The sequence below is a fragment of the Balaenoptera physalus genome (assembly GCF_965194825.1).
Source record: "Balaenoptera physalus genome assembly, chromosome: 18".
NCBI lineage: Eukaryota > Metazoa > Chordata > Mammalia > Artiodactyla > Balaenopteridae > Balaenoptera > Balaenoptera physalus.
Genome location: NC_138899.1, coordinates 76,998,409 through 77,025,458, shown reverse-complemented (window position 1 = coordinate 77,025,458; position 27,050 = coordinate 76,998,409). Strand labels below are relative to the sequence as shown.

General features: G+C 44.6%; 1 protein-coding gene and 1 long non-coding RNA gene across 2 annotated transcripts in view; one reads left to right on the top strand and one right to left on the bottom strand.

Annotated features, from left to right (window-relative positions):
• USP12 (ubiquitin specific peptidase 12) overlaps positions 1–14,589 on the bottom strand; it is a 79,518-nt gene extending 64,929 nt beyond the window's left edge. The window contains exon 1 of the mRNA XM_082435711.1: positions 14,268–14,589. Within this exon, the coding sequence (XP_082291837.1) occupies positions 14,268–14,315 (48 nt within the window). The 5' untranslated portion in view covers positions 14,316–14,589. The remainder of the gene's footprint in view (positions 1–14,267) is intronic.
• Positions 14,590–14,864: 275 nt separating this feature from the next.
• Positions 14,865–26,261, top strand: LOC309647890. The gene is made up of 3 exons (XR_014256367.1): positions 14,865–23,017; positions 23,852–24,127; positions 25,340–26,261. It is a non-coding gene; the product is annotated as an uncharacterized lncRNA (long non-coding RNA).
• Positions 26,262–27,050: the final 789 nt, after the last annotated feature.

Here is a 27,050-nt window from a genome sequence, read left to right as displayed (position 1 = left end):
AAGGTGACGGGTTGAGCAGTCACAAAGAGGAAAAAAAAAATCAAGCAGTCAGCTAACTACTGATACATCCACTTCCAGAAAAGGTCAGCCATTATTAGTTTAATGCAAAATTAAGTATAAATTCCACCACTATAGAGCTCCAATCCTGACTCATTAAGTGAGGTTAGACATATTTAAACTAGTTAGTTTAAAAGATACCCAAACTAACTAATTGCTACTCCCCTTAAAAAACTACAGTTCCTTGAGTCCCTATCTTATTTCTGAAAGAACTTAAGATGGCAATACTCCTTTAAGCCATCTGTTATGAACTGAACTGTATCCCTCGCCCCAAAAAAAGATATATGTAAGTCTTAACTCCCAGTAGCTTGGATTGTGACCTTACTTAGAAACTGGGTCTTTACAGAAGTAATCAAGTTAGAATGAGGTCATTAAGGTGAGCCCTAATCCAATGACTCGTGTCCTTATAAAAAGGGGAAATTTAGACATAGACACACACAGAGGGAAGATGTGAAGGGACACAGGTGAAAGTGGCCATCGACAAACCAAGGAACATCTGAGGCTCAATACTTCCAAGTGAGGCTATCAGAGGCTAGGAGAGGCCTGGAACAGATCTTTCTCTAGCACCTTCAGAGGGGGCATAACACTGCCAACACCTTGGATTTGGACTTCTGGCCTCCAGAACTGTAAGGCAATCAATTTCCCTTGTTCTATTCCACCCAGTTTGCAGCTCTTGTTACAGAAGCCCTAGAAATCTAATACACCATCCGATAAACATGCAGTGGGACACCCTCATAACCACTGCTTTTCCAAAGAACACTAAACAATTTTATCTGTAGAATAAATATACAGTGACGCTAATCTACAGGCACAACAATATACAACTCATGAAAGGAATTCATACTATCATTTCATTTTAGTGTCCAATTTTCTTATGAATGTCTTCTGCGAGAATGTAATATTTAACTATAGTAATATATTCCTGGTTGAGACATAACGATTCTGAATTAATCTAATCATCCTGACCTACAAAGTTGATATATTATACTATAACTGAAATGTTACCCCCCCCGCCCCCCCCAAAAAAACAAACTCCCAACTGAAAGGTACAGGCATTTAACATAAACCAGAATTTAAGAATACATAGGTCAGGGCTTCCCTGGTGGTGCAGTGGTTAAGAATCCGCCTGCCAATGCAGGGGACATGGGTTCGAGCCCTGGTCCGGGAAGATCCCATATGCCGCAGAGCAACTAAGCCCGTGCGCCACAACTACTGAGCCTGCGCTCTAGAGCCTGCGAGCCACAACTCCTGAGCCCACGAGCCACAACTACTGAAGCCCACGCATGTAGAGCCCGTGCTCCACAACAAGAGAAGCCACCGCAATGAGAAGCCCGCGCACCACAACAAAGAGTAGCCCCCGCTCACTGCAACTAGAGAAAGCCCGCATGAAGCAACAAAGATCCAACTCAGCCAAAAATAAATATAAATAAATAAATTTATTTTTTAAAAAAAGAATATATAGGTTATAAGCACAAAGAGACCCACAAACAGGCACATGATAGTGAAAATGCTGAAAGTCAAAGACAAGGAGAAAAACTTGAAAGCATCAAGAGAAAAAGGATGAGTTGCTTAGAAGGGACAGCTGACTTCTCAACAGAAACAAGGCAGCAAGAAGGCAGTGGGGTAACATTCAAAGTGCTCAAATAAAAAAACTATCAACCAAGAATACTAAATCTGGCAAAGCTTTCAGACTAAATGTGAAACAAAGATTTTCCCAGACCAAACCAAACCAAACAAAACAACCCTGACAATTTTTTGCTAGCAGACATGACTTACAAGAAATACTAAAGGAGTTTGTTCAGGATGAAAGCACATGACCTCAGATAATAACTGTAGTCCACATGAACAAAAAAAGAGGACCCGTGGGCTTCCCTGGTGGCGCAGTGGTTGAGAATCTGCCTGCCAATGCAGGGGACACGGGTTCGAGCCCTGGTCTGGGAAGATCCCACATGCCGCGGAGCAGCTAGGCCCGTGAGCCACAACTACTGAGCCTGAGCGTCTGAAGCCTGTGCTCCGCAACAAGAGAGGCCGCGACAGTGAGAGGCCCGCGCACCGCGATGAAGAGTGGCCCTCGCTTGCCGCAACTAGAGAAAACCCTTGCACAGAAACGAAGACCCAACACAGTCAAAAATAAACATAATAAATAAATAATAAATAAAAATTTAAAAAAAAAAAAGAAAAAAAAAAGGACCCGTGACAGTACCTGTTTCAACTACAGAGGACACCATAAACACATTTTTTTTCCTGTCTTAACTGATTTAGAAAGCAATTGTATAAAATAGTATGTATGTACAATATATAAAGTATTACTGGGACTATAATATACATACATGTAATATACGTCATACATATACCAGTAACAGCACAAAGGGGCGGGTTGGAGGAAAGCTGTAATAGGCTTAGCAAATAGATGGTAAAGTACTAATTATGACAACGTATTGCTACGTTTATAACATTAACAGATGTAATATATATAAAAATAAAGCCCTAAAAGGGGAGAAAGGGAATGGATCTATATAGGAATAACATTCCTATATATCACTGGAATTAAGCTAGTATAAATCTAAAGGTGATTCTGACAAGCTAAGATGTATATGGTAAAATTTCTAATTTTATAGATTTTTTCCCTGACTCCTGTCTTTTTTCCCCTCTATTTCCCCTTTATTGCTTTCTTTTGCATTAAGTGTTTTCTTTTTTTTTTTTTTAAAAGGTACTTGATTATTTATTTACTTATTTATTTACTTATTTATTTACTTATTTATTTATTTATGGCTGTGTTGGGTCTTCGTTTCTGTGCGAGGGCTTTCTCCAGTTGCGGCAAGTGGGGGCCACTCTTCATCGCGGTGCGCGGGCCTCTCACTGTCGCGGCCCCTCCTGTTGCGGAGCACAGGCTCCAGACACGCAGGCTCAGTAATTGTGGCTCACGGGCCTAGTTGCTCCGCGGCATGTGGGATCTTCCCAGACCAGGGCTCGAACCCGTGTCCCCTGCATTGGCAGGCAGATTCTCAACCACTGCGCCACCAGGGAAGCCCTGCATTAAGTGTTTTCTAATGTAGCATTTTACTTTCATTATTGATTTTTTCATCTATATGAAAAAATATATATATATAAAGGACCGCAAGTCCTTTGAGGACAAAGTCTGAAACTTAAATGCAACTTGAGTGTCTAGTACATAACCTACTTAATGAACATCATCGATACTGATTTGTAAAAATGAACCTGACTGCTCTATTGTTGCACTGGGATAAATCATATCCCCCAATAAAAACATCTGAAAGTCCTAACCCCCCGTACCTCAGAATATGAACCTTATTTGGAAATAGGGTCATTACGAGGGTAATCAAGTTAAAGGTCATCAGGGTGAGCCCTAATCCAATATGACTGACGTCTGTATAAAAAGGGGAAATGTGGACACAGAAACAGACATGGACCGAGGGAAGACGACGTGAAGGAACAGAGACAAAGTGGAGGACATCAAGTGAAGATGAAGGCAAAGACTGGAGTGACACATCCACAAACCAAAGACTGCCTGGAAACCCCCCGAAGCTACAGGAGAAAGGCAGAGAGCAGTCTCCCCTCAGCCTCCGAAGGCGCCAGCTCTGACCACCCCCAGCCCCTGCCGATTTTGGACTCTGGCCTCCAGAGCTGTGAGACAGTAAAACTCTGTTATTTTAAACCACAGTTTGGGGTTCTTGGTTTTGGCAGCCCTAGGAAACTAACACAATTGATGTTAAAGAAAATGAAAATATGCAATCAGTATTATATAATCCAACCTTTCTAATATGATCGACACTGAAGATGATGGAGAATTAAAAGGAGCACAGTTTTGACCTAGAATGAACATAATGACAAAGAAAAATGTCCATTATGTTCAATACATTAAGTGAAAAGAGCAAGTTGCAAACCTTATTGGGGGGGGGCGGTGATGACACACACAGTACTGTATGTTTATATATGCTCAAGTAATGTCCAGCCACACAAACACACACACACAGACTCTAACAAATAATTAACTCCTGGAAAGGGCTGCCCCTCCTTCTCTTTGCAGGAGATAGGTTTTTTTACTTCACACAATTTTGTCCTTTTTAAAATAATAAATTTTTTTGACTTTTTAAAAATGAAGAATTAAAAGAAACTACTGTTTCCAAGGAAACCAAAGGTCATACTATTCTTTAACAATGCATACAGCTAAACCTGAGTGGTTTATTTCACTTTTAAAATCCTCATTTTGATAGTTCAAAACAATTCATTCAACCTCAAAGGCATATATACCACCCCATTTCTAAAAGTGGCCACGTCATTATAGTTCAGAATAGGTTGCTTGTAAAAAAGACAGAAGGAAAATAAGATAAAAATAGGTCTATTAATAAACATTTCCTATAGGAAAGTATTTAAAGAGGAGTTCTGCGGTATTACAAATAAATAGATGGAGAGATAAATACTTTTGAATACTTTTTTCTAGCATTTAAATTCAATAAAAATATATAATTGACAGCTTTAAAAAAATAATAATATTTATCAACCACTCCATGTCTACCAGGAATACAATTCTGAAGGTTTTTTCAAATATTCTATCATGAAATTTCATTTCTCAACTGGGCCACGCCTATTCAGCCCAGCCTTCTTCCTGTCACAGCACCACGTCACATTTAGAGAGGGCTCATCAGCTTTATGTCAACCAAACATGGACCCAAATGTCCTAATTCTTGTTAATGATCCAGCCTGGATTTATCATCTCTAAGTTTGTGAAGTACTCAGCACCAGCACCGCTAAGAGCCACCGGGTGCCAGATCTCCACACACGTTCCCCGGGAAGCTGAAAACTACAGAAGGCACCTCCCACTTCACCAAGTTTGCTGAGGTGACCCTGGTCATCATTAACAGAACACACTGAGGTGGTAAAATAACCATAGTGCAGTCCCAGAAGTAAAGAGGAAAGACGGTGACATCTGGGGTGAAACACTGCAACCAAGAGAGAGAGACGGCAGGACACGAGAAAGGAAGGGCAAGGCAGACACGCCACCTTGAAAGGACTAAAGTAACAGAACAAACCACAAACAGAGAGACAAAAAAGGTGGAAGAGTCCACTTATATCTTTTCAGTTGAAAAGGGCAATCTATAAATGTCTTCAAACAAGAAGACAACGATGCAGATTTTCAAGTGTGGTCATCGGGCGAAGGCTGGACTTTCACAGGGAAAACCCACCAGAAGTTGGGTGTTCTCTGCACGACCATAACCCATGTGGGACACACTGAATGGGAAGCTCTGTAAGACCAGAGCTTATCATGGTCATCTCTGTATTCTCAGGACCCGCATACACCCTGACAGAATGCAAGCCTCCATGAATACTTCCTGAAAGTACTCATGAAGAAAGGCACTCTTTACAAAGAAAAAAAAAGAGAGAGAACACGTCGCTATTAGCTTAAAAATAATAAATCCACCCCTCCTTCCGTGAAAAGCACTTATATACTTACTCACCATCAGGTAGAAGGCTTACTTAGGTCACTGAAATAAAAAGCACTAGAATAAAATCAAAGGCAGTAAGATTCTAACTCCATTAAAGTACACCACTATTCACAAGTAGGAAATGCTGGTTGGTTCCTGCACCTATGAAGCATTTCAATAAGAACATCTGTCCATTATCACTGGAAGAACATCCACTTCTTGTTTTAAGTTGGAAATAAATTTTTATTGGCATGCAGCTTTAGACGCATGGACGACTACAGATGGAGAGTCTAAGCAAGCTTAGACATTCTGCAGACACCACACAACTCTTAGGAAAAGCTAATGATCTTTCTTTTGAAGCAGCGGCAGCAAAGGATAAGCCAGTGAACACACAGGAGAGTGAAGATACACAGCACCTCACGCAATCATGTTCTATATTAAATATCACGTACTTCACACTACAGTATCGCAAAATTCTTGACTGAGTACTTTTGTGAAAGTAAAGACTTCATAGTTTTTCTTCCAAAATGAATTACATATATAAACTGTCTCTCCCTTTCTAATACAAATTCTATGCACAAGGTTTTAAATGATGAAGTCTTACATGTAGGTATTTTCAACAATACTGGGTCTCTGATTAAATTTTTAAATTCAGCAACCCATTAACGCAGCAAAACATCTAGCATTTACCCTTTTCTACCGACACCTTATTTTACAGATATTTAAATAATCCTCTTCTAAAAGCAGGTTGGGTAACTGCACCGCAGGCCAACAAGAGATATCATTCCAGTGGGGGCAGAGGCATGAGTGAATCAAGTGCAACAATATGGCCTCAGGAAAGAACAGGAAAATCAGAAAGGAAATAAGGCCTGAAGCTAACTTGAAAACACACGCTTCATTCTAACAATGACAAAAAGTTGGTATGCTTTTTTCTTTTAGTAGAAAAAATAAGACTTTTCTTCTGAAAGTAGTATTCCCAACTTATCTAAGCTTCTAGAACATATTTGAGAATGTTACAAATTAGAACATTTTTATTCCCAGACGAAAGGAATAAAATCTGTCTACAAAATATTCAAAACAGGGTAAAAAGATAATCTACATTCTTAGTTTGCAATATTATAATCTAGCTCACTTAACTTCAAAGTAAATGTCTGCTTTCTCAGAGGCATATACTATTAATAAACTAATTTTTCTTATGATGAAAATGAACTAAAATAACTGCATTTTACTTTAAAAATTTCAATTTTGGTTACTAGCATTAGTAGTGCCAATGAGTCCTTACCTCATGGAGGGGAGCAAATCACTTTACAAAGGTAATAACAATAACTACAAACACTACAGATGATTAACCCTGGGCCAGGTACCATTCTATAACCCTAGGAAGTGGACATTATTTCACCCCCATTGTACAGATAAGAAAACCGTGGCACAGCGAAGTAACTTGTTCAAGGTCACACTCACACCCACAAAAATAAATGCGGAATATCAGAAAGGGCAAAAATTCAAGTCTTTTTTTTTTAATTTAATTTAATTTTATTTATTATTTTTGGCTGCGTTGGGTCTTCGTTGCTGCGCGCGGGCTTTCTCTAGTTGCTGCGAGTGGGGGCTACTCTTCATTGCGGTGCTCGGGCTTCTCATTGTAGTGGCTTCACTTGTTGCGGAGCACGGGCTCTAGGCGCGCGGGCTTCAGGAGTTGTGGAACGCGGGCTTCAGGAGTTGTGGCTCGCAGGCTTCAGGAGTTGTGGCTCACAGGCTCTAGAGCGCAGGCTCAGTAGTTGTGGCACACGGGTTTAGTTGCTCCGCGGCATGTGGGATCTTCCCGGACCAGTGATCGAACCAGTGTCCCCTGCATTGGCAGGTGGATTCTTAACCACTGCACCACCAGGGAAGTCCCTCAAATCTTTTTTTAAAATGGCATTGGAAAAGAAAAAAACGTCAAAAATAAGTAAACAGCGTGGATTAGCCTGTTAATGAATAAAATGGTGATATCACTAACCTCCAGTAAATACTTTTGAAGGAAGAAATATATTTACTTTGGACCGTAATTTTCCATAAATTCTATAACATTTTAATAAAAAAAAAAAAAAACAGGGGGACCTCCCTGGCGGTCCAGCGGTTAAGACTCCACACTTCCACTGCAGGGAGTGAAGGTTCAATCCCGGGTCAGTGAACTAAGATCCCACAAGCCGAGCGGTGTGGCCAAAAACACAAACAAACAAACAAGATAAAAAAAACAAACTAGGAAACTAAGTATAATTCATATTTAACTATATCTAAGTCCACGCTCCTTATATTATCTAAAACATCATCAGATGCAACCTACTGAATGGGAGAAACTATTGCAAACCATGTATCTGATAAGGGACTAATATCCAAAATACATAAAAGAACTCAGACAACTCAACAGCAAAAAAAACCAATGCAATCAAAAAATGGACGGAAGATCTGAATAGACATTTTTCGAAAGAAAACATTCACGTGGCCAACAGTAACCTGAAAAGATGTTGTACATGGTTAACCATCATGGAAATACAAATCAAAACCACAATGAGATATCACCTCATACTTGTCAGAATGTGTCAAAAAGACAAGAAATAACAAGTGTTGGTGAGGATGTGGAGAAAAGGGAACCACTGTGCACTGTTGGTGGGAATGTAAGTTGGTGCAGCAACTATGGAAAACAATATGGAGGCCCCTCAAAAAATTAAAAATAAAACTACTATATGATCCAGCAACTCCTCTTCTGGATATTTATCAAATAAAACAAAAATACCAACTCAAAAAGATAAATGCATGCTTATGTTCAATGCAGCGTTATTTACAACAACCAAGATACGTAAACAACCTAATGTCCATCAATGGATGAATGGATAAAGAAGATGTGGTACATGTATACAACGGAATATTACTCAGCCATAAAAAAAAGGACTAAAAGTCTTATCATGTTCGACAACATGGATGAATATCATGGGTATTACGCTAAGTGAAGTAAGTCAAAGACAAATACCATATTATCTCACTTATATGTGGAATCTTTAAAAAAAAAAAAAAGGCTCATAGAACAAAGAACAGACTGGTGTTTGCCAGAGGTGGTGGAGGTGGGGAGGGGGGTGGAGAGAAATGGGTGAAGGGGGTCAAACAGGAAAAAGAAAATTAATTAAACACAATTAGCATTCCCAAAATGATGGTATCAACAATCATTTATACACTCTCAAAGGATCAGAGAATACCGAGTTTTCGATCTAGAAGAAAACAAACACAGAAGGAATATTTACATGTCTAGCCCAACCCCTTTATTTTACAGATGAGAAAAACCAACTCACAAAGTTTTAGGAGACTTTCCCATATGCACAGATCTAAATGTCAAAATCTGGACTAGAAATTTCCTTCTGGTCCAACTTCTCTTTTTAATATATCATGCAGTAGGATACATTACAAAATACTATATTAAGTTTCTGGAATTGAGCTACTGAAAGAGAATTCAAAACAAAATCAGATTATTTAAATCTAAAAAATGAAGGTTTCTGGAAAGGAATTAATGCTCACTAAACAAATGCTTAAATAATCTTTCCTGAGACAGTAAAAGGTTCAGGAGAGCTTCAATAAATCTGACTTTAAAGGCAGGAAGAAAGAACTTGTGAGAAAATGGACGTGGACTCAGTCTCTGGGGGCCTATCAGAAGCCCAGAACCAAGGAAGAAAACTAGGTGTGTTGCCATCAAGCCTGGCTGAACTGGCCACATGGGTCGTGGGACAGTAAATAATTAACCTACTCAGAGATCTATTATAAAAAGATTAGCTGGAGGTGGAAGGAGAAAACCACCAAGAGGTAAGCAAAGCCAAATGATATGAGACTAGAGTCTTTATACCTGTTTCACCTAACTGAATACGGTTATTTAAAACCATACTTCTTAAGCATATGAAAAGTTTCAAATTCCAATGGTCTTACCTTTATTTGTGGTAAGTGCCAATAATGCACGTGGAAAACTGAAATGTGAAATTTTACCTAGGGCATAGTTTTTTTAAAAAGACAAGACGGACTTCCCTGGTGGCGCAGTGGTTAAGAATCTGCCTGCCAATGTGGGGGACACAGGTTCAAGTCCTGGTCTGGGAAGATCCCACATGCCGCGGAGCAACTAAGCCCGTGCGCCACAACTACTGAGCATGTGCTCTACAGCCCATGAGCCACAACTACTGAGCCCGCATGCCACAACTACTGAAGCCCGTGCGCCTAGAGCCTGGGCTCTGCTACAAGAAGCCAGCGCACCGCAACTAGAGAAAGCCCGCGCAGCAACAAAGACCCGACGCAGCCAAAAATAAATAAATTAAAAATAAATTAAAAAAATAAAAGATAAAAATAAATAAAAAATAGACAAGACAAGCTCTGGGAGGTAAAGTAAGTTATTTTCTTTTCTGCTGCCTTAAGAGTTTCCAAACTCTTTTTTATAGAATACTTTCCAAATTTTCTATAATGAGAATGTGCAATTTTTAATGTCCAATATGTATTTTAGCCAAATTCGAATGATCAGCAGGCTTAAATAAAACTTATTCTAAACGATCTCTCTGCCAAGGTCCTCACACACATGTTCAAACATTCCTTATCCAACCATTTATAGGACAGAAGACTCCCTATTTTTGAAGTGTTCATCTCTCCTAAATTAACATTAAAAACAGCAAAATTAGTAAACCAATGGCAACTCACTTTGAATGTTCCCATCATAGAAAACTTTTTTACTACTAAAATATTAATAAAAATTAATTAAATACTTCGCTAATAAAAGAATCACACCCTCCCTATTTCTCGAGAAGGCACAAGGGCTGCTATCATTTACTCTCATATTCGGACTACATGAAGAGCCTACCCCGCACCCCGAGGAGCAAGGCACCACGGGTTTGAGGTTTTCCTCCCGCCCCCCTCTCTCTGGAGTGATAAACTGCACTGACCACACACGCATCTGACTCTGTGTGAGTGACCCCGGTGAGACTCAAACAATAAGAAAAGACAAAGAGCCAGTCTCACCTGTGACTCTCCTGCACTAAGTACAGTCAGCTTAAAGTTTCCCACGCGCAGAGCGCTGTACTGGGTACAGGCTTTTTCGAAGCAAGCCTGTCAGACCCACGGAGCAGCAGACTTGTGGCCTTGGCTTCAATGACACCATGTTCTGGGGGATCGAGCTGGCACCCAGTGACTGGGGGTGGGCAAGGAGCCAGGCCACCCCACGATCGACCACGTTCCCCTGCAACGACTTCTCCTTTATCCAACCCCCTCCCCTGCACGCCCTTCCCCGCCAGCACTCCTACAACCCAAACAGGAAGCGAGGGGGCTTCTCACAGCCGTGGAGCCCCCAGCGCTGTGCTTCCTAACAACCCTGACCCGTACGGTCGCTTTCTAGTCCTGGGCCACCACAAGCTGCTCTACAACTTCCACTTCAGTTTCAAAACACAGGCCATCCCTCTACATGCATTCGGTCGCTCTTCCCATTATTTCACAATTATGAAGCATAATATTAAATATTAGGTAGCTACTCTGTGCCAGGCCCTGAAGTCTGAAGCTACTTCACCAGCAAAACAAGCACCATGTGATAGTGAAATTATTTCATGGGCAAACAACAAGAGGCATTTCTAGAGGTACCCTGCAAACTGATTCGTTGTAACCTAAACATAATCACTCACCCTGTCAGCCTGTAACACTAACTTAAAAGAAGCAAACTTAACTGATGTTCCCATGTCAGAGGAACAACTGTGATCTAGAATAAGACACATCGAAAGAGATTTGCTTTTAACAGTTACTTAATCCTATTAAGGTATTGCTATTTGCCCAGGTACCTTGTGTTGACATGTGAAAAAATTATGTCAATGTTATTATTTATAGAATAAAACGGCAACTCATTATCAGCGTTTTCACAGCTGCTGATTCTGAGAGATCATTCCCATTAGGACCAGCCCCTCTCCTCTGCATCACCCCACACACCACCCCCATCTCAGGCATGTTTAACCAAACTTACTCCCCCTAGACATCAGCAGAAGAAATGAAGGATGCGGGGAGACTTTTACTGTATGCAGAAGGTAGTGCACCACCAAACTGCAGAAATAAATGATAGTCCTTTCACTTAAGGCCTTCAGAATCTAATAAGGAGATAAGAGAAAAATTTACAACACAGCAAGTACGGTAAGTGCTACTGAGATCACAAAAATGCTGTGAAATTGTACGAGGGGGATGGAGGGTGGGGAGGGACAGGGCTAAGATTATTCAAGGAAGGCTACCTGCTTGAGACACAGCGGTGACCAGGTCAGAAACCTACAAAGGCACAGAGATAAATGCCCTTGCTCTTCTTGATTGTCAATTTTGTAGTATCTCAGAAGACAGACTGAAGTTCTCTTTAAAGAATAAGATTGTAGGATACTTTGATATACTTAGCACTACCTTGGGAGCGCATCAGAATGTATTCAAATATGAACATGGGCACATACAATTTTAACACTACTTTTGGAGCAATCTCATTTGGCCGGGCACTGATGTTTCCCTATCTGCCAACAATACACACACCCCGCATGTAATGAATGCACCTGAGCGGAAGCCCTAGAGAGAGTTTTGGAGTCTAAAATTCTTGAGATCAAAATCCCACTTACTCAGTGTTTGACTTGGCAAATCTCTCTCTGCCTCATTTTCTTAACCTGATTAGAGCATATATTAATATGTTTATGTGAATATTGTTTGTCTCTCTTAATTAGAATGTAAACACTATGAAAGCAGAGACTGTCTTGATCACTGCTGTATCCCCAGCACTCAGCACACTCTCTTGTACGTAGTAGGTGCTAAATGTATACCTGATATACTTGAGTGGATGAAACAGTGAAGAGCAACACATCACTCCAGAAACTCTAGACTCTGACAGTGAACTATGACCTGACAATCTGTGTAGCTCAGCAATCTGGTAAGATTATCACTTTCAAAGACTTAATTATCACATTCCTTTTGAAAGAGAATAATAACTGGCATATCTAAAAATAATTAATCTACCTGACCCTTGGAAATCCTTTTATTACAGTCCCTTTGGGCTTCCCTGGTGGCGCAGTGGTTAAGAATCCGCCTGCCAATGCAGGGGACACGGGTTCGAGCCCTGATCCAGGAAGATCCCTCATGCCGCAGAGCAACTAAGCCCGTGCGCCACAACTACTGAGCCTGTGCTCTAGAGCCCGCGAGCCACAACTACTGAGCCTGTGAGCCACAACTACTGAAGCCCGTGAGCCACAACTACTGAAGCCCACGCTCCTAGAGCCCGTGCTCCCCAACAAGAGAAGCCACCGCAATGAGAAGCCCGCGCACCCCAACGAAGAGTAGGCCCCGCTCGCCGCAACTAGAGAAAGCCCACGCGCAGCAATGAAGACCCAACATAGCCAAAAATAAATAAATAAATAAATAAAAATTTTTTAAAAAATACAGTCCCTTTAACATCAATGGTTCCTAAAATATGAATTGTGCAAGAAAAACAAACATCCATTTGAGGAAATGGATTCTTCATGATTCTTTCTTCAGTGTGATGTCTTTAATACTGTAGATTTTAATCCCACTTGATTTCAGCCATTTTTATACTGTTCCTCAGCATGCAGTACAGAATCTGCTTCTAAAGCATCTTTTCGATCTGATTCATCGCTCCTTAAAGAAAGGTATATGAAACGTACCACCCTTAAATGGAAGATTGCTGGGGGGGATCTCCCACATGCATAAAAAGGGCTGATAAGACGTAAAACAGAAGGAAAGATTTCAGAAGTCTTTAATAACATCATCAATAGGCCCACGTGGTGAAAAATAACTTTTTTTTCTGTGATGGCTCATACTTAAGATCGCAAGATGTAAGTCATAAGGAGCTAATGAAACGAATTCGCCCCACAGTGTGGAAAACTGACCAACCACAAAACACCAAGATTTAAACGCACCCACGTTTTGCTCAACTCGGGACTTTTCCACAGGTATTAGCACTTTTCCCTTAAAGTCGATTTAAAAGCCCCAGTAAAACACAGACAGCAACTCTTGCCGTCAGTTCCTGCACAGAAACACTTCAAGCCACACACTGATGCGTCTGGGGCGTTCAAGTAAACAAATGACAGGAATGCTTAAGCTATTTTCAAGATCAACGCGGATTCCCAAAGACAAGACTGCCACCTGGACACGCGGCTGGAAACGGGAGAGCTTGTTCCTCTCAGGAGAAAAGGGGGAAAATTTCGACAGCACTTATTTAAAGTTTCCACCTTCACACACACCCCCTTCCCCTCGGCGCCGGCGGGGACTCGGCCTCGCCAGAGGCGCGGGAGGAAACCTGAGCCGACTTCTGTGCCCTCGCGGCCGGCAAGGGGACCCTGCCTTCCCGCCGCAGCCCCTCGCCCGCCGGGGACGCTCCCGGCCCGGCCGGCCGGGCCCGATCCCGCGCGCCGCCGGACGGAAACGCGGGCGCCGCTAGCGTGCTTCCACCTCCGGCCCCGGCCGGGCCCGCGCCCCGGCTCGCGCGCCCACAGCCCGGCGCCTCTCCGCTCCGCCCCGGCGCCGCGGGGACCCGCGGCCGAGCCCAGGCACCGACGACCCGCGCCGCCCCCGCCGGCCACCCTCGCGCGCCCGCCTCGCGGGGCCGCTCCGCGCTCGCTTGCGCCCCGCCGTCCAACCGCCCCCGCCCGGCCCGCGCCGCCCCCTCCCGGCCACGGCCCCGCGCTAGGCCCCGCGGGCGGCGAGGGCGGGGACGAGGGCCACCCGCCGCCCTCCCGCCGCACCTACCATGGTACAGATGGAGGCGAATTTGGAGACTGTCATTAGGATTTCCATCCGCCCAGCGCCATCTTCCACCCAATCACAGCGGCGGCGGCGGCGGGCGGGGGAGGAGGGCAGCCGGGCCGCCCGCTCGCACCGCAGCCAGCGGGCGGACCCCGAGCTGCTGCGGACCCACGCACCGAGCCTGCTCAGCCGCCGCTGCCGTCGTCGCCGCCGGCGCTCCGGCACTCCCTGCCGCGGGCCCCAGCCCCCGCCTGCCGGCTGCCCGCCCGCCCCCGGCTCCTCCCCGGCGCAGGGCGCAGCCGCTGCCTCGGGGCCCGCGCCTGCCCGCGAAGCCGCCCGCCGCACACCCCGCCCAGTGCGCTGGGGAGCGGGCTCCGCCGAGGCCCTAATGCCCGGCCTGCTGGCAGCTGCGCGGCCCGGCGGCGCGCCCCGCCCACTCCCGCGCGGCCCCGCCCACTCCCCGCGCGGCCCCGCCCACTCCCCGCTGTTGCCTCCCGGGCTCCGGAGCGCGCGACTCGGGGAACTCCCGCGCCGGCTCCACCCCGCGCTCGGCCGGGGCGGGGCTCGGGCGGGCCACCGCCTCCCGCCCGCGGCCCTCGCGGTCCTAGAGCCCGCTCTCCGCGAGAGGGGCAAGAAGGGTGCTGGGGGCGACCAGCGTCAATCCTGGAAGGGGCTGACCAGCAGCCTCTACCAAGGGCGAGGGAACAGCTAGCCCAGACAGAAAACTGAGGGGGTGATCTCGATAATTCTGGGTGCGGTGGGAGGAAACCTGCTTCTGAACGGTTAAAATAGCCCGGGTCATCCAACGTCCCAAGCACCTAAAATGTAAGGTGGTTTGTTTCTTTTTACATACATTGGGTGAATAACCTGAGTCAGAACACCGTAATTTAGCGAAAGACAAATTAATTAATTAAAAGTGAAAGAGGCAAAGAAGAAACTATATTTGGCTCCTTGAATTAAGAAAGGTAAATTATGGGGAAGGGGGCGAAGCTGATTTCCGCCCGCTTGTTGGCCATAAATTTAGAATTTGATTATAAATATAGTATCTAAATATACTTGTTCTGAAAGTTGAGTTGCAAAATAGGGAAGGATCTCAACCCAGCAGTGATGATGTTATTCCCAGGGACAAGGAGTCCCGCAAGTAAGAAAAATGTCGTGTGAGAAATGCTAAAGCAGTATTAGCCAGGGGGGATAGTTCCTACTTTCCGCTTTGATAAAATGCATCATTGCACCCTGTTCCTCGTGCCAGACAGCTCAGCTTCGTTTCTTCCTATTTGAGAAAGAAGTTCAAGTTAGTAGAATAACTTTATAAATTATTGTATTAGAAAGCTTGTGATTTTTCACGACTGAAGAACTGATGGGATGCTTCTTTAGGTTCCCCCGTTTCAGTGGGGCAGAAATGATAAATGACAGACGGATCTCTAAAATCAGATATGCCTTAACTCTTCAGTTCAAAACATTTAAAACACAAAACATTCAAACAAAATTTAGGTGAAAAATAGATTTCTGGTACATGCATGCTGTTTCCATAGTGATTTCCATTATAAGCTTGCTTGGGGGAAACAAAATTGCAAACAGAATATAGCCAAGTCCCATAGTAGCTGGCCTGCTGCTCCAGGCACCTGCCTCCCTGGAAGCCGGGACTTCCCTCTTTGCCCTGATACCCGAGCCAGTGCTAGAATGTGCCAGAACCACACATTCAGGTAGCTGGGGTGCTCACCTACCCATTCCCCTGCCTAGACTTGGAAGTATCACCCACCTGAGTTGTTTCTTGCTATGTTCCATCCTGCTTAGACCTCCAGGGCATGCCTGGGCCTCCTACCAGTGTTGCCATGCCCATGACAGACTGGACCCTGTCTGTCTCATCTATTTGGATGAAAGTCTAGTTGTCATTCTGTCCCGTTGAACAGGCCTAATGTGCCAGAATTTGAGCCCCATCTCCATCTCGGCTGCCCACCAAGATCTCTCCTTGTCCATGGGACAGAGGCCACCAGCTTTGTACGTAAGTGTATGTAAGAACAAGGGCTTTTCTAAATGGATTTCTGGTAGAATTATCTGAAGTTGTGTTTAGTTGATGTTATAGCCAGCTAAATTCACTGATGAGGGACTTCCCTGGCAGTCCAGTGGTTAAGACTCCACGCTTCCAATGCAGGGGACACAGGTTTGATCCCTGGTCGGGGAACTAAGATCCCCCATGCCGCGTGGCATGGCCAAAAGATTTAAAATTTTTAAAAATTAAAAAAATAAGTTCACGGGTGATAACACAGATCCTAATAGCAAACCTCCCAATGCCTCGCCTCCCCAGCGTTAAGGTTGAGTGGAAAGGCACAAACGTAAAGAGAGACTCTTCCACGTGCTAGGTGCTGCACTGGGGTGTTTGTTTGTTTGTTTGTTTTTTACCATAAGTAATGCAGATGAAGATAAGATATAGCTGAAATGTCACACTTGTGCCCCCAGAGCTTGAAAGGGATCATCTGGACTTAGAATACAGTTTTTACCTGCAGCCGTATCAGCTTTACAAAGAGCTTCATTGTATGTAGGGAAAGATGAGTTTGTGTACAACTGACCTCTTTCAGGCCTTCCTGAGTGTATCAGCTACAAATTACACCCTGAAAACTTCAGGGACCAAGCAAGTAAACAAATTAGGGCAAGCTTATTCCATTTGGTTAGCACGATGTTTTTAAATGGTTTTGTTTGAATAATTTCACACAATCCTTTACGGTCCGGTTCCTTGCAAGCCACTTCATCTTTTCTGTTCTCTTCCTGTCTCCAGTTAACCACGTGTCACTTCATATATTTCTGCCACCTCTCTTTTCCCCGAAGCCATTTGGGTTTGCACCAGCTGACATCAATGAGTGAAATGCTGCCCTTGATGGGGCGAGGAAGGATGTGGTGGAGAGCGGTTGGAGAGGCACATAAGACAGCCACAGCGACAGGGAGTGCTTATCAAGGAATTACGTGTGCACCAAGCATTTTCTCAAATCCCCGTAACAACCCAGTGCAGTAGGTGCTATTATTGTCCCCATTTTCTAGATGAGGAAACGGAGGCACAGAGATAACTTTCCCAAGGTTGCACAACTAATAAATGATGGAACAAGGATTTTAACCCAGCTCCAGAGGCCACACTTGCATCCACCCTGCCAACCCAGCTCAAGTCAAAGTGCCTCATTTTGATTCTAACAGAAGGAGGCTGAGAGGCACTCACTCCTTTGGGACCAGGTTACAGCTACAAAATAAACGCAGATAAGTATTTCTTTGTCTCACTTCCCTCATCTGGAAAATAAGGGTAATGATTATGCCTACCCCAGAGGGGTGTGACAAGGATAAAACATGGAGACACAGTTAGAAAAGTGCCTGGCACTCAGCATAGACTGGAGAGCTTTGAATGGACATTCAGTATCAACATCTGAAAAGTCAGGATGGGCAAGTACAGCCCTCAGGGCTGCCAGTTTACTCTCTGATGTAACAAGCCTCTGCCGTGTGCCAGTCGCCTGATTAGTATTTTAGATGCATTTTCTAATGTAACCTCCCAGGGCCCTTGGAGCTGGATCATTTTGTGCTCATTTTACCACGTTCACCACGGCCCTGCCCAGCCAGCGCAGGGCCAGGGGCCACGCCCAGACACTCTGACTTGAAAACCCAGGGTCTCTCCCCTTCTCTACCCTGCTCGTTGACAGCTGAATGAATTAACCTGCTTGGTGGCGTTAATTAACATCATCCAGCTGTCCAGAGGTGGATGTTAATCAAAACAGTGATGTTCTTTTGTTGGTTTGAATCAACAAATCAGTGACTTACTTTTCAAGGCTGACTTCTAATTCAGATGAGTAAGGTCAAAGCATATGCCCTATGGATATATGACTCTGATTTGCCGGGCATAATGGCATATAGCTAATGTATCTAAAACGTTGTCGTTATTTAAATCTAGGTTTTCAAAGAGGGCCAAAGGCACAGCCCCTTTACATTCTATTTAAAACTGAAAAATGAGTTCATTCATTAAAACAGATATCTATTGGTCATCTACTGATGATTAAGAGAAATCTGTGCGCTCAGGGAGCACACAGTCCATTGGGGTAGACAGATGAGTTTTGTGGAAAATGAGCTGGGAGAATGGAGAACTAAGTGCAGTCAGCTCTGAGGCGGGTGAGACTAACCCTGCCTGCAGGAGGGACAAGCTGAGGACAGCCTCACAATCCAGAAGAATAGGATGGACAGTGGCGGGGGAGGGGAAGGCAGAGGGAAAGTCAGGTGCACTGACCCGTAGGAGCCAGAGGTACGTGTAAGGCTGCGGCACTGAGTGTTCTGTGGAGTTTGTGCAGATGAGTGTGGAATGTTAAGGGGACAATCTGACCCACAGTGACACCAGCAGGGATTATGATCTCTGGAACCTCTACCATCCTATCCATCAGTACTAAGTGGTAGAATCAGCCTACCTAAAAACCTGTTCCTTGTTCTTCATAATCTCCATTTGGATTCCCACCCTGGAATTTCTTGAGGCTAAACATGGCAGAGAATCCCAAGGAGACATCAAACTAACAGGTGTGCACCTGGGGAGAAAACCCTGACTTCTGGTGAGCACAGAGGTAAACTGGAGTATTTTCTTTTGTACTTCGCTGCTCGCTGAGCAGGGCCTGACTGCAGGAGGCCGGGGAGGATGACGGGCAGCACCCCGGCTGTTTAGGAAACGTGCAGAAGTTGCTGAGCTTAACTTGAGGAGGGGATACCTTTTCAGATGCTTCCATCAGCCACCCCTATCTTCTGCGAAAAGGGGAGAACAGAGCGAGACAGAGCCATAAAGCGACAACCCTGGATACAAACATGATCCGTTCCAGTCATGTAAGTACTCAGCAATGTGCATCTGAATTGCTTTTTTTAGTCAACACGTTATCTGTTGAGTGCCTCCGACTCGTGAAGTCTTGTGGGAAACAGGGAACAAAGAAGCTCGTTCCTTCAAAAAGCGTGCCATCGGGACTTCCCTGGTGGCGCAGCGGTTAAGAATCCGCCTGCCAATGCAGGGGACACGGGTTCGAGCCCTGGTCCGGAAAGATCCCACATGCCGTGGAGCAATTAAGCCCGTGCGCCACAACTACTGAGCCTGCGCTCTAGAGCCCGCGAGCCACAACTACTGAGCCCGTGTGCCACAACTTCTGAAGCCCGCATGCCTAGAGCTCATGCTCTGCAACAAGAGAAGCCACCACAATGAGAAGCCCATGCACCACAATGAAGAGTAGCCCCCGCTCGCCACAACTAGAGAAAGCCCGCGTGCAGCAACGAAGACCCAATGCAGCCAAAAACTAAAATAAATTTTAAAAAAAGGAAAAAGTAAAAAAGCATGCCATCTAGTTGAGAGAGAAGACTTGTACACAAATCACTTTAAGTACCAGTTGTGTGACTTATAGTATTATAAGGGTTCAGAGAAGAAAGTGATTGTTTCTTCTTTGGGTCATCCAAAATGCTACCCCTTACTAGAGAGTAGGGTCACCTGATCCAAAGGGAAAAGTTGGAAAATCTCAAAGAGTAACATAATTATGTCTTTTAAGTAACACTTGCCTCTGTCTTATTCCTCAAGCACCGACAAGCTCCATGCCACCTCTGAGCGTTTGTTCTGGCCGTTCCTTCTCCCTGGAACACTCCCCCTCCTTTACAGGGTCACCTCCTCTGGCCCTGATGCCACCAGATCCCCTCCTCTCGTGTAAGCTCAAGAGAACTGGAACCCTGTCTATCTTAGAGCTCTGTCCCCAAGGCCTGAGAAAGAACAGTAAGTGCTCAATAAATAAATGTTAGTGAATGAACGGAAACTGATAAACACCTACACTTTAAGTATGTCCGCCTCCAGAACAAATAAAAACAGAAGAATCCTGGTACATAGAGCTGATTTATCTTGACTAATCAACACAATGAATGTGAAGTCTCACAAAGCACTCGCAGATACTCTGCTGTTTCTCTGACTGTCTTCGGTCTGGAGTTTCCCATTTTCAGTTCAGCATTTGCTCAGCTCTTGTAAGAAGGTTCATCAGAAAAAAAAAGAAAAAAAGGGAAAGAAAAGAAAATGTACTTTCTGGACTCCAGAAAGCCTCAAGCATCTACAACTTCCCCAATCACAGCTCTGATTTTCTTTATTGTGCCTTTAGGTTTTTTCCTCTGGAGACAGCTTCTTACTTCATCCTGCCCTCTCCTTAACAACCTACTTCTCAAAAATGTCAGGGTGGTTTTTCTATATGATTTACCAGAGTTTAACCATACACTTGGAGTTTGTATTGTAAACGTTTGGCTCTAACTTGTGATTTTACTGCCATTTTTGCATCTTCCGGCCCACCGGGCCTCCTGGGCACTTGACCTTGAGGAGCCTGCCTAGGGCACCTAGTACAGGGCAGTGTACCCCCTGGGGGTTTCCTGAGACACACAAGCTCTGTCGTCACTTCGGACAAACAGGCATGGCTCCCACTTCTTCTTTTTAAAAATTATTGAAACAGCAGAGCATAGCAATGTTAAACAAAAGCAAAAATTCCAAAATAGATTTAGCATACAGAAACTCCTGTCAGACATAACAAGAAACTGTTCATGGTGATTTCCCAGGATTGTGGAAGTGGGAATGGGTGAACTGGGGAACAAGATGGAAGAGAGAATTTTTACTGCATACTTTTTATGCTTTTTGAGTTTGGAAACATGCAAATGTATAACTATTTCAAAAATTAAGTAAATTGAATTTTTTTAAAACTTAAATAAAAGACAGTTATGTGACAATATTTTTAAATTACTAGGCACAATCCAAACCAAAAAAAAAAATTTTTTTAAGGAACTTAGTGCGAGCCCAGTTCAATTCTGGTCTGTCTCTGCCTAAATAGAACACACACTTGAACTCTGACACTTCCTTCCTTAGGACTCTGTTTGGGCTCCTCTGCCTGCATTGGCTCAGACTCTGCAAGTTAAGAAAGATAACAGTCTCTACAGAAGGGCAAGCTTTTGTTTGCCTGCTTCAAGAGGGCTAGCCATGGGTGCCTCTCCTGCTCTGTCAGAAGGAAGAGGTTGTGGAGGAAATGAGAGGTGGGAAGAAGGGAGGTGAACCCAGAAAATCCTCTCTGTTCCTGGCGCTCCATCCTCAAGGCCCAAACAGAAAAGAGGTGAAGTGATCCCAGTTCCTCACGTGATCACGGAATCAATGATCACATGACCACCATTACCCAACACCTGTCCACAGCACAGTCCTGTGCTTTTCCCCAGCACAGGAAGAGTGCTCATCTTCTCAGGCATCTTAACCTTTTCTGGGTGTTTTTGTAGGGCTTTTTTTTTTCCTTTCCTTTAGCCTTTCCCAATTCCCTCTGGTCAATTCTACTAAGCGTGGTAGAAATTTTACTTTTTTTTCCTTTCAACAACAGTTACACATAGGAGCAGATATATCTGCTTTCTGACACAAAACTTGAGGATACACAAACGACAGATGATACCAGAATTTCTTTTAATAGGTCTTCCAGGTAACAGGGAAACGCATGCCCATCTTTCCAAGGCTCAAGCCCAGGGCTGCTCCTTTTGACAACCTGGGCACACAGTGTCCCCAGAGGAACTGCTTCCTTGTCTTTGCTGCCTGTAAGCAGCAAGGAGCTTTTTATTTTAAGGATTCCATTGTCAATCATTACTAAGAAATAGGAAATAGACAACGAAAATAATAAGTAAGGGAAAAACAGATTTTATAAAGCTCTACGGTTGTTAGTAGTAGTCGACTTCTGAGATACCAATGGGCTTCAAGTTAAGAGTTAGGGTGTCGCCTTGGCTGAATCCCTCCCCTCCACCCCCAGAGGATGTCCAGTCTGCGATCCTGAACAAGCCCTTTACCCTCTAAGCTCCAGTTTCCTCGTTATACGAAGGGAAGATCCCTACTTCATCAGGTTGTTGGGGAGATTAAATGAGATACTGCACAGAAGGACTCAGAACCACAGCTGGCCCCCGGGATGAGTGAGATAAAACAGTGCCTGGCGGCTTCCCTGGATTCTTTCTTCTTTTCTCCTCAACAAGATGATTCAGACAGAACAGTGTATGGTTGCTTGATTCAAAGAGTCATGAATTCACCATAGCCAGATGTGGAAACAACCCAAGAGTCCATCAACGGATGAGTGGATAAACAAACTCTGGCAAATATATATAATGGAATATTATTCAGCCTGAAAAAGGAACAAAATTCTGACACATGCTACAATATGGATGAGCCTTGAGGACATTATGCTGAGTGAAATAAGCCAGTAGCAGAAGGACAGATACTGTATAATCCTACTCACATGAAGTATCTAAAATAGTCAGATTCCTAGAGGCAAAAAGTAGAAGAGTGGAAGCCAGGGGCTGGGAGGAGGGGGGACGGAGAGCTGGTGTTTAATGAGTACAGAGTCTCTGTTGAGGCTGTTGAAAAGGATTCCGGTATACACGGTGGTGATGGTTGAACAGGAATGTGAATGTACTTAATGCCATTGAACTGTACACTTAAAAATGGTTAAAATGGTAAATTTTATGTTCTATATATTTTAGCACAATAAAAAACAATCATTAAAAAAACTCACCAAGGACTTATAGATAATGCCAGTGTTCCTTTATACTGACTTCCTTTGCCCTCTGGCCTCACAGATCACTTCCGTTATGTTGACTTGCCTACAGATTCGCCTCTTCTGCTACCCTTAGGCGCTGTCTTCTCAGCGCTCCCAGGGGTCTGCCTGGGGATTCCTGCTCCATTCTGAAGCATGACCGGGATGCAGAGGCTACAAACACGCCAGGTATGCCTGTGGCTCAACTTGAAACCAGGCCTCGGTTCCTGCCCCTCTGCCCATCTGCTTCAGTGCTTCTCCTTCACAGACTTCCCTGGTCTCCCTCTTTTCCACCTGTGCTGACCCTTTGGATCGAGTGACTTAGCTTTTGGCTTGCCCGCTTGGCTGGGCACTTGGCCCTGCGAGGTTCAGCTTCCTGTACCTGCTCCCCGACGACTCTGAGTCTGCCAAGCAGCTGAGGTCATTTTCTGCGTGTCACCAGCAGGAGCCACCAGTCACTGAGGCTGGACACTTGAGCATCACCCATCTCTGCTTTCCCTCCTCTGCCCTTCCATCAGTTCCACCTCAGGAACACCTAGTGTATGTGTTTCCTTTGGGACCCGCCCTCCCATCCCGCTTGAGATCAGGGCCCAGCATCCCCTAATGAACCACCGCACCAGCCTCCATTCTGGTCTCCCTTCTCTAGTCTGGGTCCCTCTGGGCCTCTCTCCCTGGGACAGCCAGAGCTGTTGTCCCCAGATGCAAATCTGGGCCTGGTGCTCTCCTGCCGAGAAGCTCCACAGGTCCCCAGGGCTGGAGGACCAAGCTGAAGTTCTCTGCTTGCCAAGACAGGTCCCTCGCATTGGCCCCCACCTGCCACACCAGCTCCCCCACAACCGCGCCCCACTCCTCATTCCAACACACCGAGGTCTCCCTCTCCCCACGGGCTTCTGCCACCTCTGCCTTCGCCCACATTGCTCCTCCCGCCAAGAAGAAGCATGTGGCCTGGTTTGCCCAGAACAGTCTCTGTTTACACCTGTTGTTCAGTGTAATTGTTAATAGCCTTCATTTCACTCTCCCAAGTGTCCTGGCTTAGGCAACAAGTTGTGTGGTCGCTGCATTTGCCCTAATTCTTCACCTGGCAAACCTCCGCTCATCCTCCACGATCTGCTGGATGTCGGAGGTGCTGGGAAGCCTTGCCCGTCTCCTGCAGGCGGTGCCCACTCAGCCTTCTCCCTGCAACTTCATGACAGTGTTTATCACGGCGCATCGTTAGGGAATCGTCTGTCTCCCCTGCTAGACTCCTGGAGTCTTATATATCTTCTCACCCCCAGCACTCAGAAGAGTCCCTGACATAAAGTAGGTGATCAACTAAAGTTTGCTGAAGAGGAATGGAAAAGATAAATTCATTTATTAAGTGAGAACTATGTGCCCGGCGCTGTTCCAGATGCTTGGCAAAGCAGATGACCACCCACGTTCTCATGGAGTTCACATTTAAGGGGAGGAAATGGAGATAAGTTAGTTTCTGAACAGATCACTGGCGGGGGGTAGAGGTATGGGATTTGCTTTGACCAAGCGGGCTCACCCCCAGAGCTGGGCTGTCCCCTTGAGGCACAAGGCTGTCTGAGGGATGAAGACCACCTTGGCCAAAGCAAGCATTCGGTCAGAAGGGAAGAAGCAAAATGTGTTGATGAAAGCGAGGTCAGGGAGATGCTAGGATGCTGGCTTTGAAGATGGCAGAAGGGGGCACAAGCCAAGGAAAGGGGGTGGTGGGCCCTCAAAGCTGAAAAAGGCAAGGAAATGGACCCCTTCCTGGAGTGTCCAGAAAGGAATACAGCCCCATCCAGATCTTGAGTGTAGCCCAGTGAGACATGTGTCAGACTTCTGATCTTCAGAACTAGAAGATAATAAATTTAAGTTCTGAAAAAAGGAGAAGGGAAGAAGCAAGGAACAGATGCTGGGTAAATGCATCCATTTGGTAGGATTAGGGGAACGATCCACTTCCAGGCCAGAGCTGCCTCTGGTAATGTCTTCTTTCCATCCTGTCAGTGTATCTCTGGGGCAGTATGTTTAACTCGTTTGAATGTAATTCAGAATGTTATCATAAAGCCGTGGATGAGTAGCCCCCCTGGGCACACACCGCGTTAGAACCTGTTCACATTAGTACGGGGTCAGGATCAGCCAGCCTTGTCATGGAAACTTTCCTCAACCATTCTTGCCCCCTAACACTTACATTAAGCACCACTGATAGTCATTTTTAGTCATCATAATACCAAATCTGTACAAAAATATTCCCAGATTGCTCCCATTCAAATATTAAAATAAAAACAAATCAACAGACATGAAAATGGCAATATGGTCTATCCCGTGGACATAGTTCCAACAGAAGAAGGCACTCAGGGCACAGTAATTACCGGGCCAGACCTCTTCAGGATTAGGCCTACCCTGGAAAGCCCTAAATACCTTTCCTCCTGGGTCTACTATTAAATGGCCTGAGAAAGGCTCAATCCTATAGCCAAAGCACATAAAAGAAATTTTCTTCTCACTGTCTTTTTTTTTTTTTTCCTTCAGAGATGATGGAGCGACAGTTTTGTGGATGAGAATATCAAGTAGGCATTTTGGTGATGCTGATAATGAAGTTGGTTGCAGAAAATGGGAGCTGCATCAGACAATACCGAATAAATTATTTTGTGCTGTCTCCTTTTAATGCCTGGGTTAAAGCAACCCAACCCAACTGCAGTTCTGCGACACTGGGTGAGTGCTCCAATGAGGCAGAACCCTGCTCCATCCAACAATCCACCACCTGTTTGAACCTGAAAAGGTGTCACTCTTAATCTGTCCCTCTTCACTCCATGCCACCACTCTAATTTAAGTAATTTTCCTGCTTCCAATACTGCAGTAGATTTCTTCCTTCTTCTCTTTCTTCTTTTTTATGAAAATTTTCAAACATATAAAAAAGTAGAGGGAATAGTAAAATCAACCCAATTTACCCATCACCCAATTTTTCTACAAAAAATTTACATATGGTAAAATGCATGGATTTTAAGTGTACGATGTTTTGATAAATGTATATACTTGTTTAACTGCCACCCCTAATCAATATATAGAACTTTCTCATCACCCCAGAAAGTTCCTTTGCCATCCTCCAGTTTGGCAGTTATCAATACATAGCCACCCTTGTTTCATCGGTGCCCCTACCCCTGGACCCTCCAGGATGATTCTGAAGTAAATCCAGACATCATATTATTTTATCTGTAAATATTTCCTTGTATTTCTTTAAGAGATCACCAAAATATTATTATCACACCTAAATGAACAATAATTCGTCAGGGCTTCCCTAGTGGCGCAGTGGTTAAGAATCTGCCTGCCAATGCAGGGGACACGGGTTTGAGCCCTGGTCCGGGAAGATCCCACATGCCGCGAAGCAACTAAGCCCGTGCACCACAACTACTGATCCTGCGCTCTAGAGCCCACATGCTACAACCACTGAAGCCCATGCACTGCAGCGAAGAGTAGCCCCCGCTCACTGCAACTAGAGAAAGCCCGTGTGCAGCAACAAAGACTCAAAACAGCCAGTAAATAAATAAATAAAGTAAATAAAATAAATTAAAAAATAATAATTCTTTAACATCAAATACACAGTCTGCATCCACATTTCCCCAATTCTCTGTTTTTTTAAAAAATATTTATTTATTTAGGCTGTGTTGGGTCTTAGTTGTGGCATGCGGGATCTAGTTCCCCAACCAGGGACTGAATCCGGACCCCTTGAATATGGAGCACGGAGTCTCACCCACTGGACCACCAGGGAAGTCCCTCCCCAGTACTCTTTTAATAGATTTACACTTGGTCTCTTCACTTTTGATCTATTCCATTGATGTTGAAAACCACTCCAGATGAACATTTCCAGTCCACCATCATGATTACCTACTGTGTGCTCCTTAGTCTAGCATACCTGGACTCGTATATAACTTTCCAGTTTAAATTCCAATGTTGCTCCTCATCTGGCTTATCCTTCCACAAAAGAAAAGTAGCTTTTGTATGAATAAACCTGTTTCCCCACTGCTGAGAATTTGATTATGTGTCTCTTCTCTCCACCCTGCCCACAAATGTTCATTAAATAAATGTTTGCTGGACACCTACTAAGCACCAGTAACGAGCTAGTAGCTACAGAATAAGTAGTGAACAAGATAAATATAGCTCCTGCCCTCAGGGAGATCATGGCATCCTCCCCTCTCTACCTGTTGGAACCCCATTTACTTTAAGGTAAAGTCCAAATGTCACC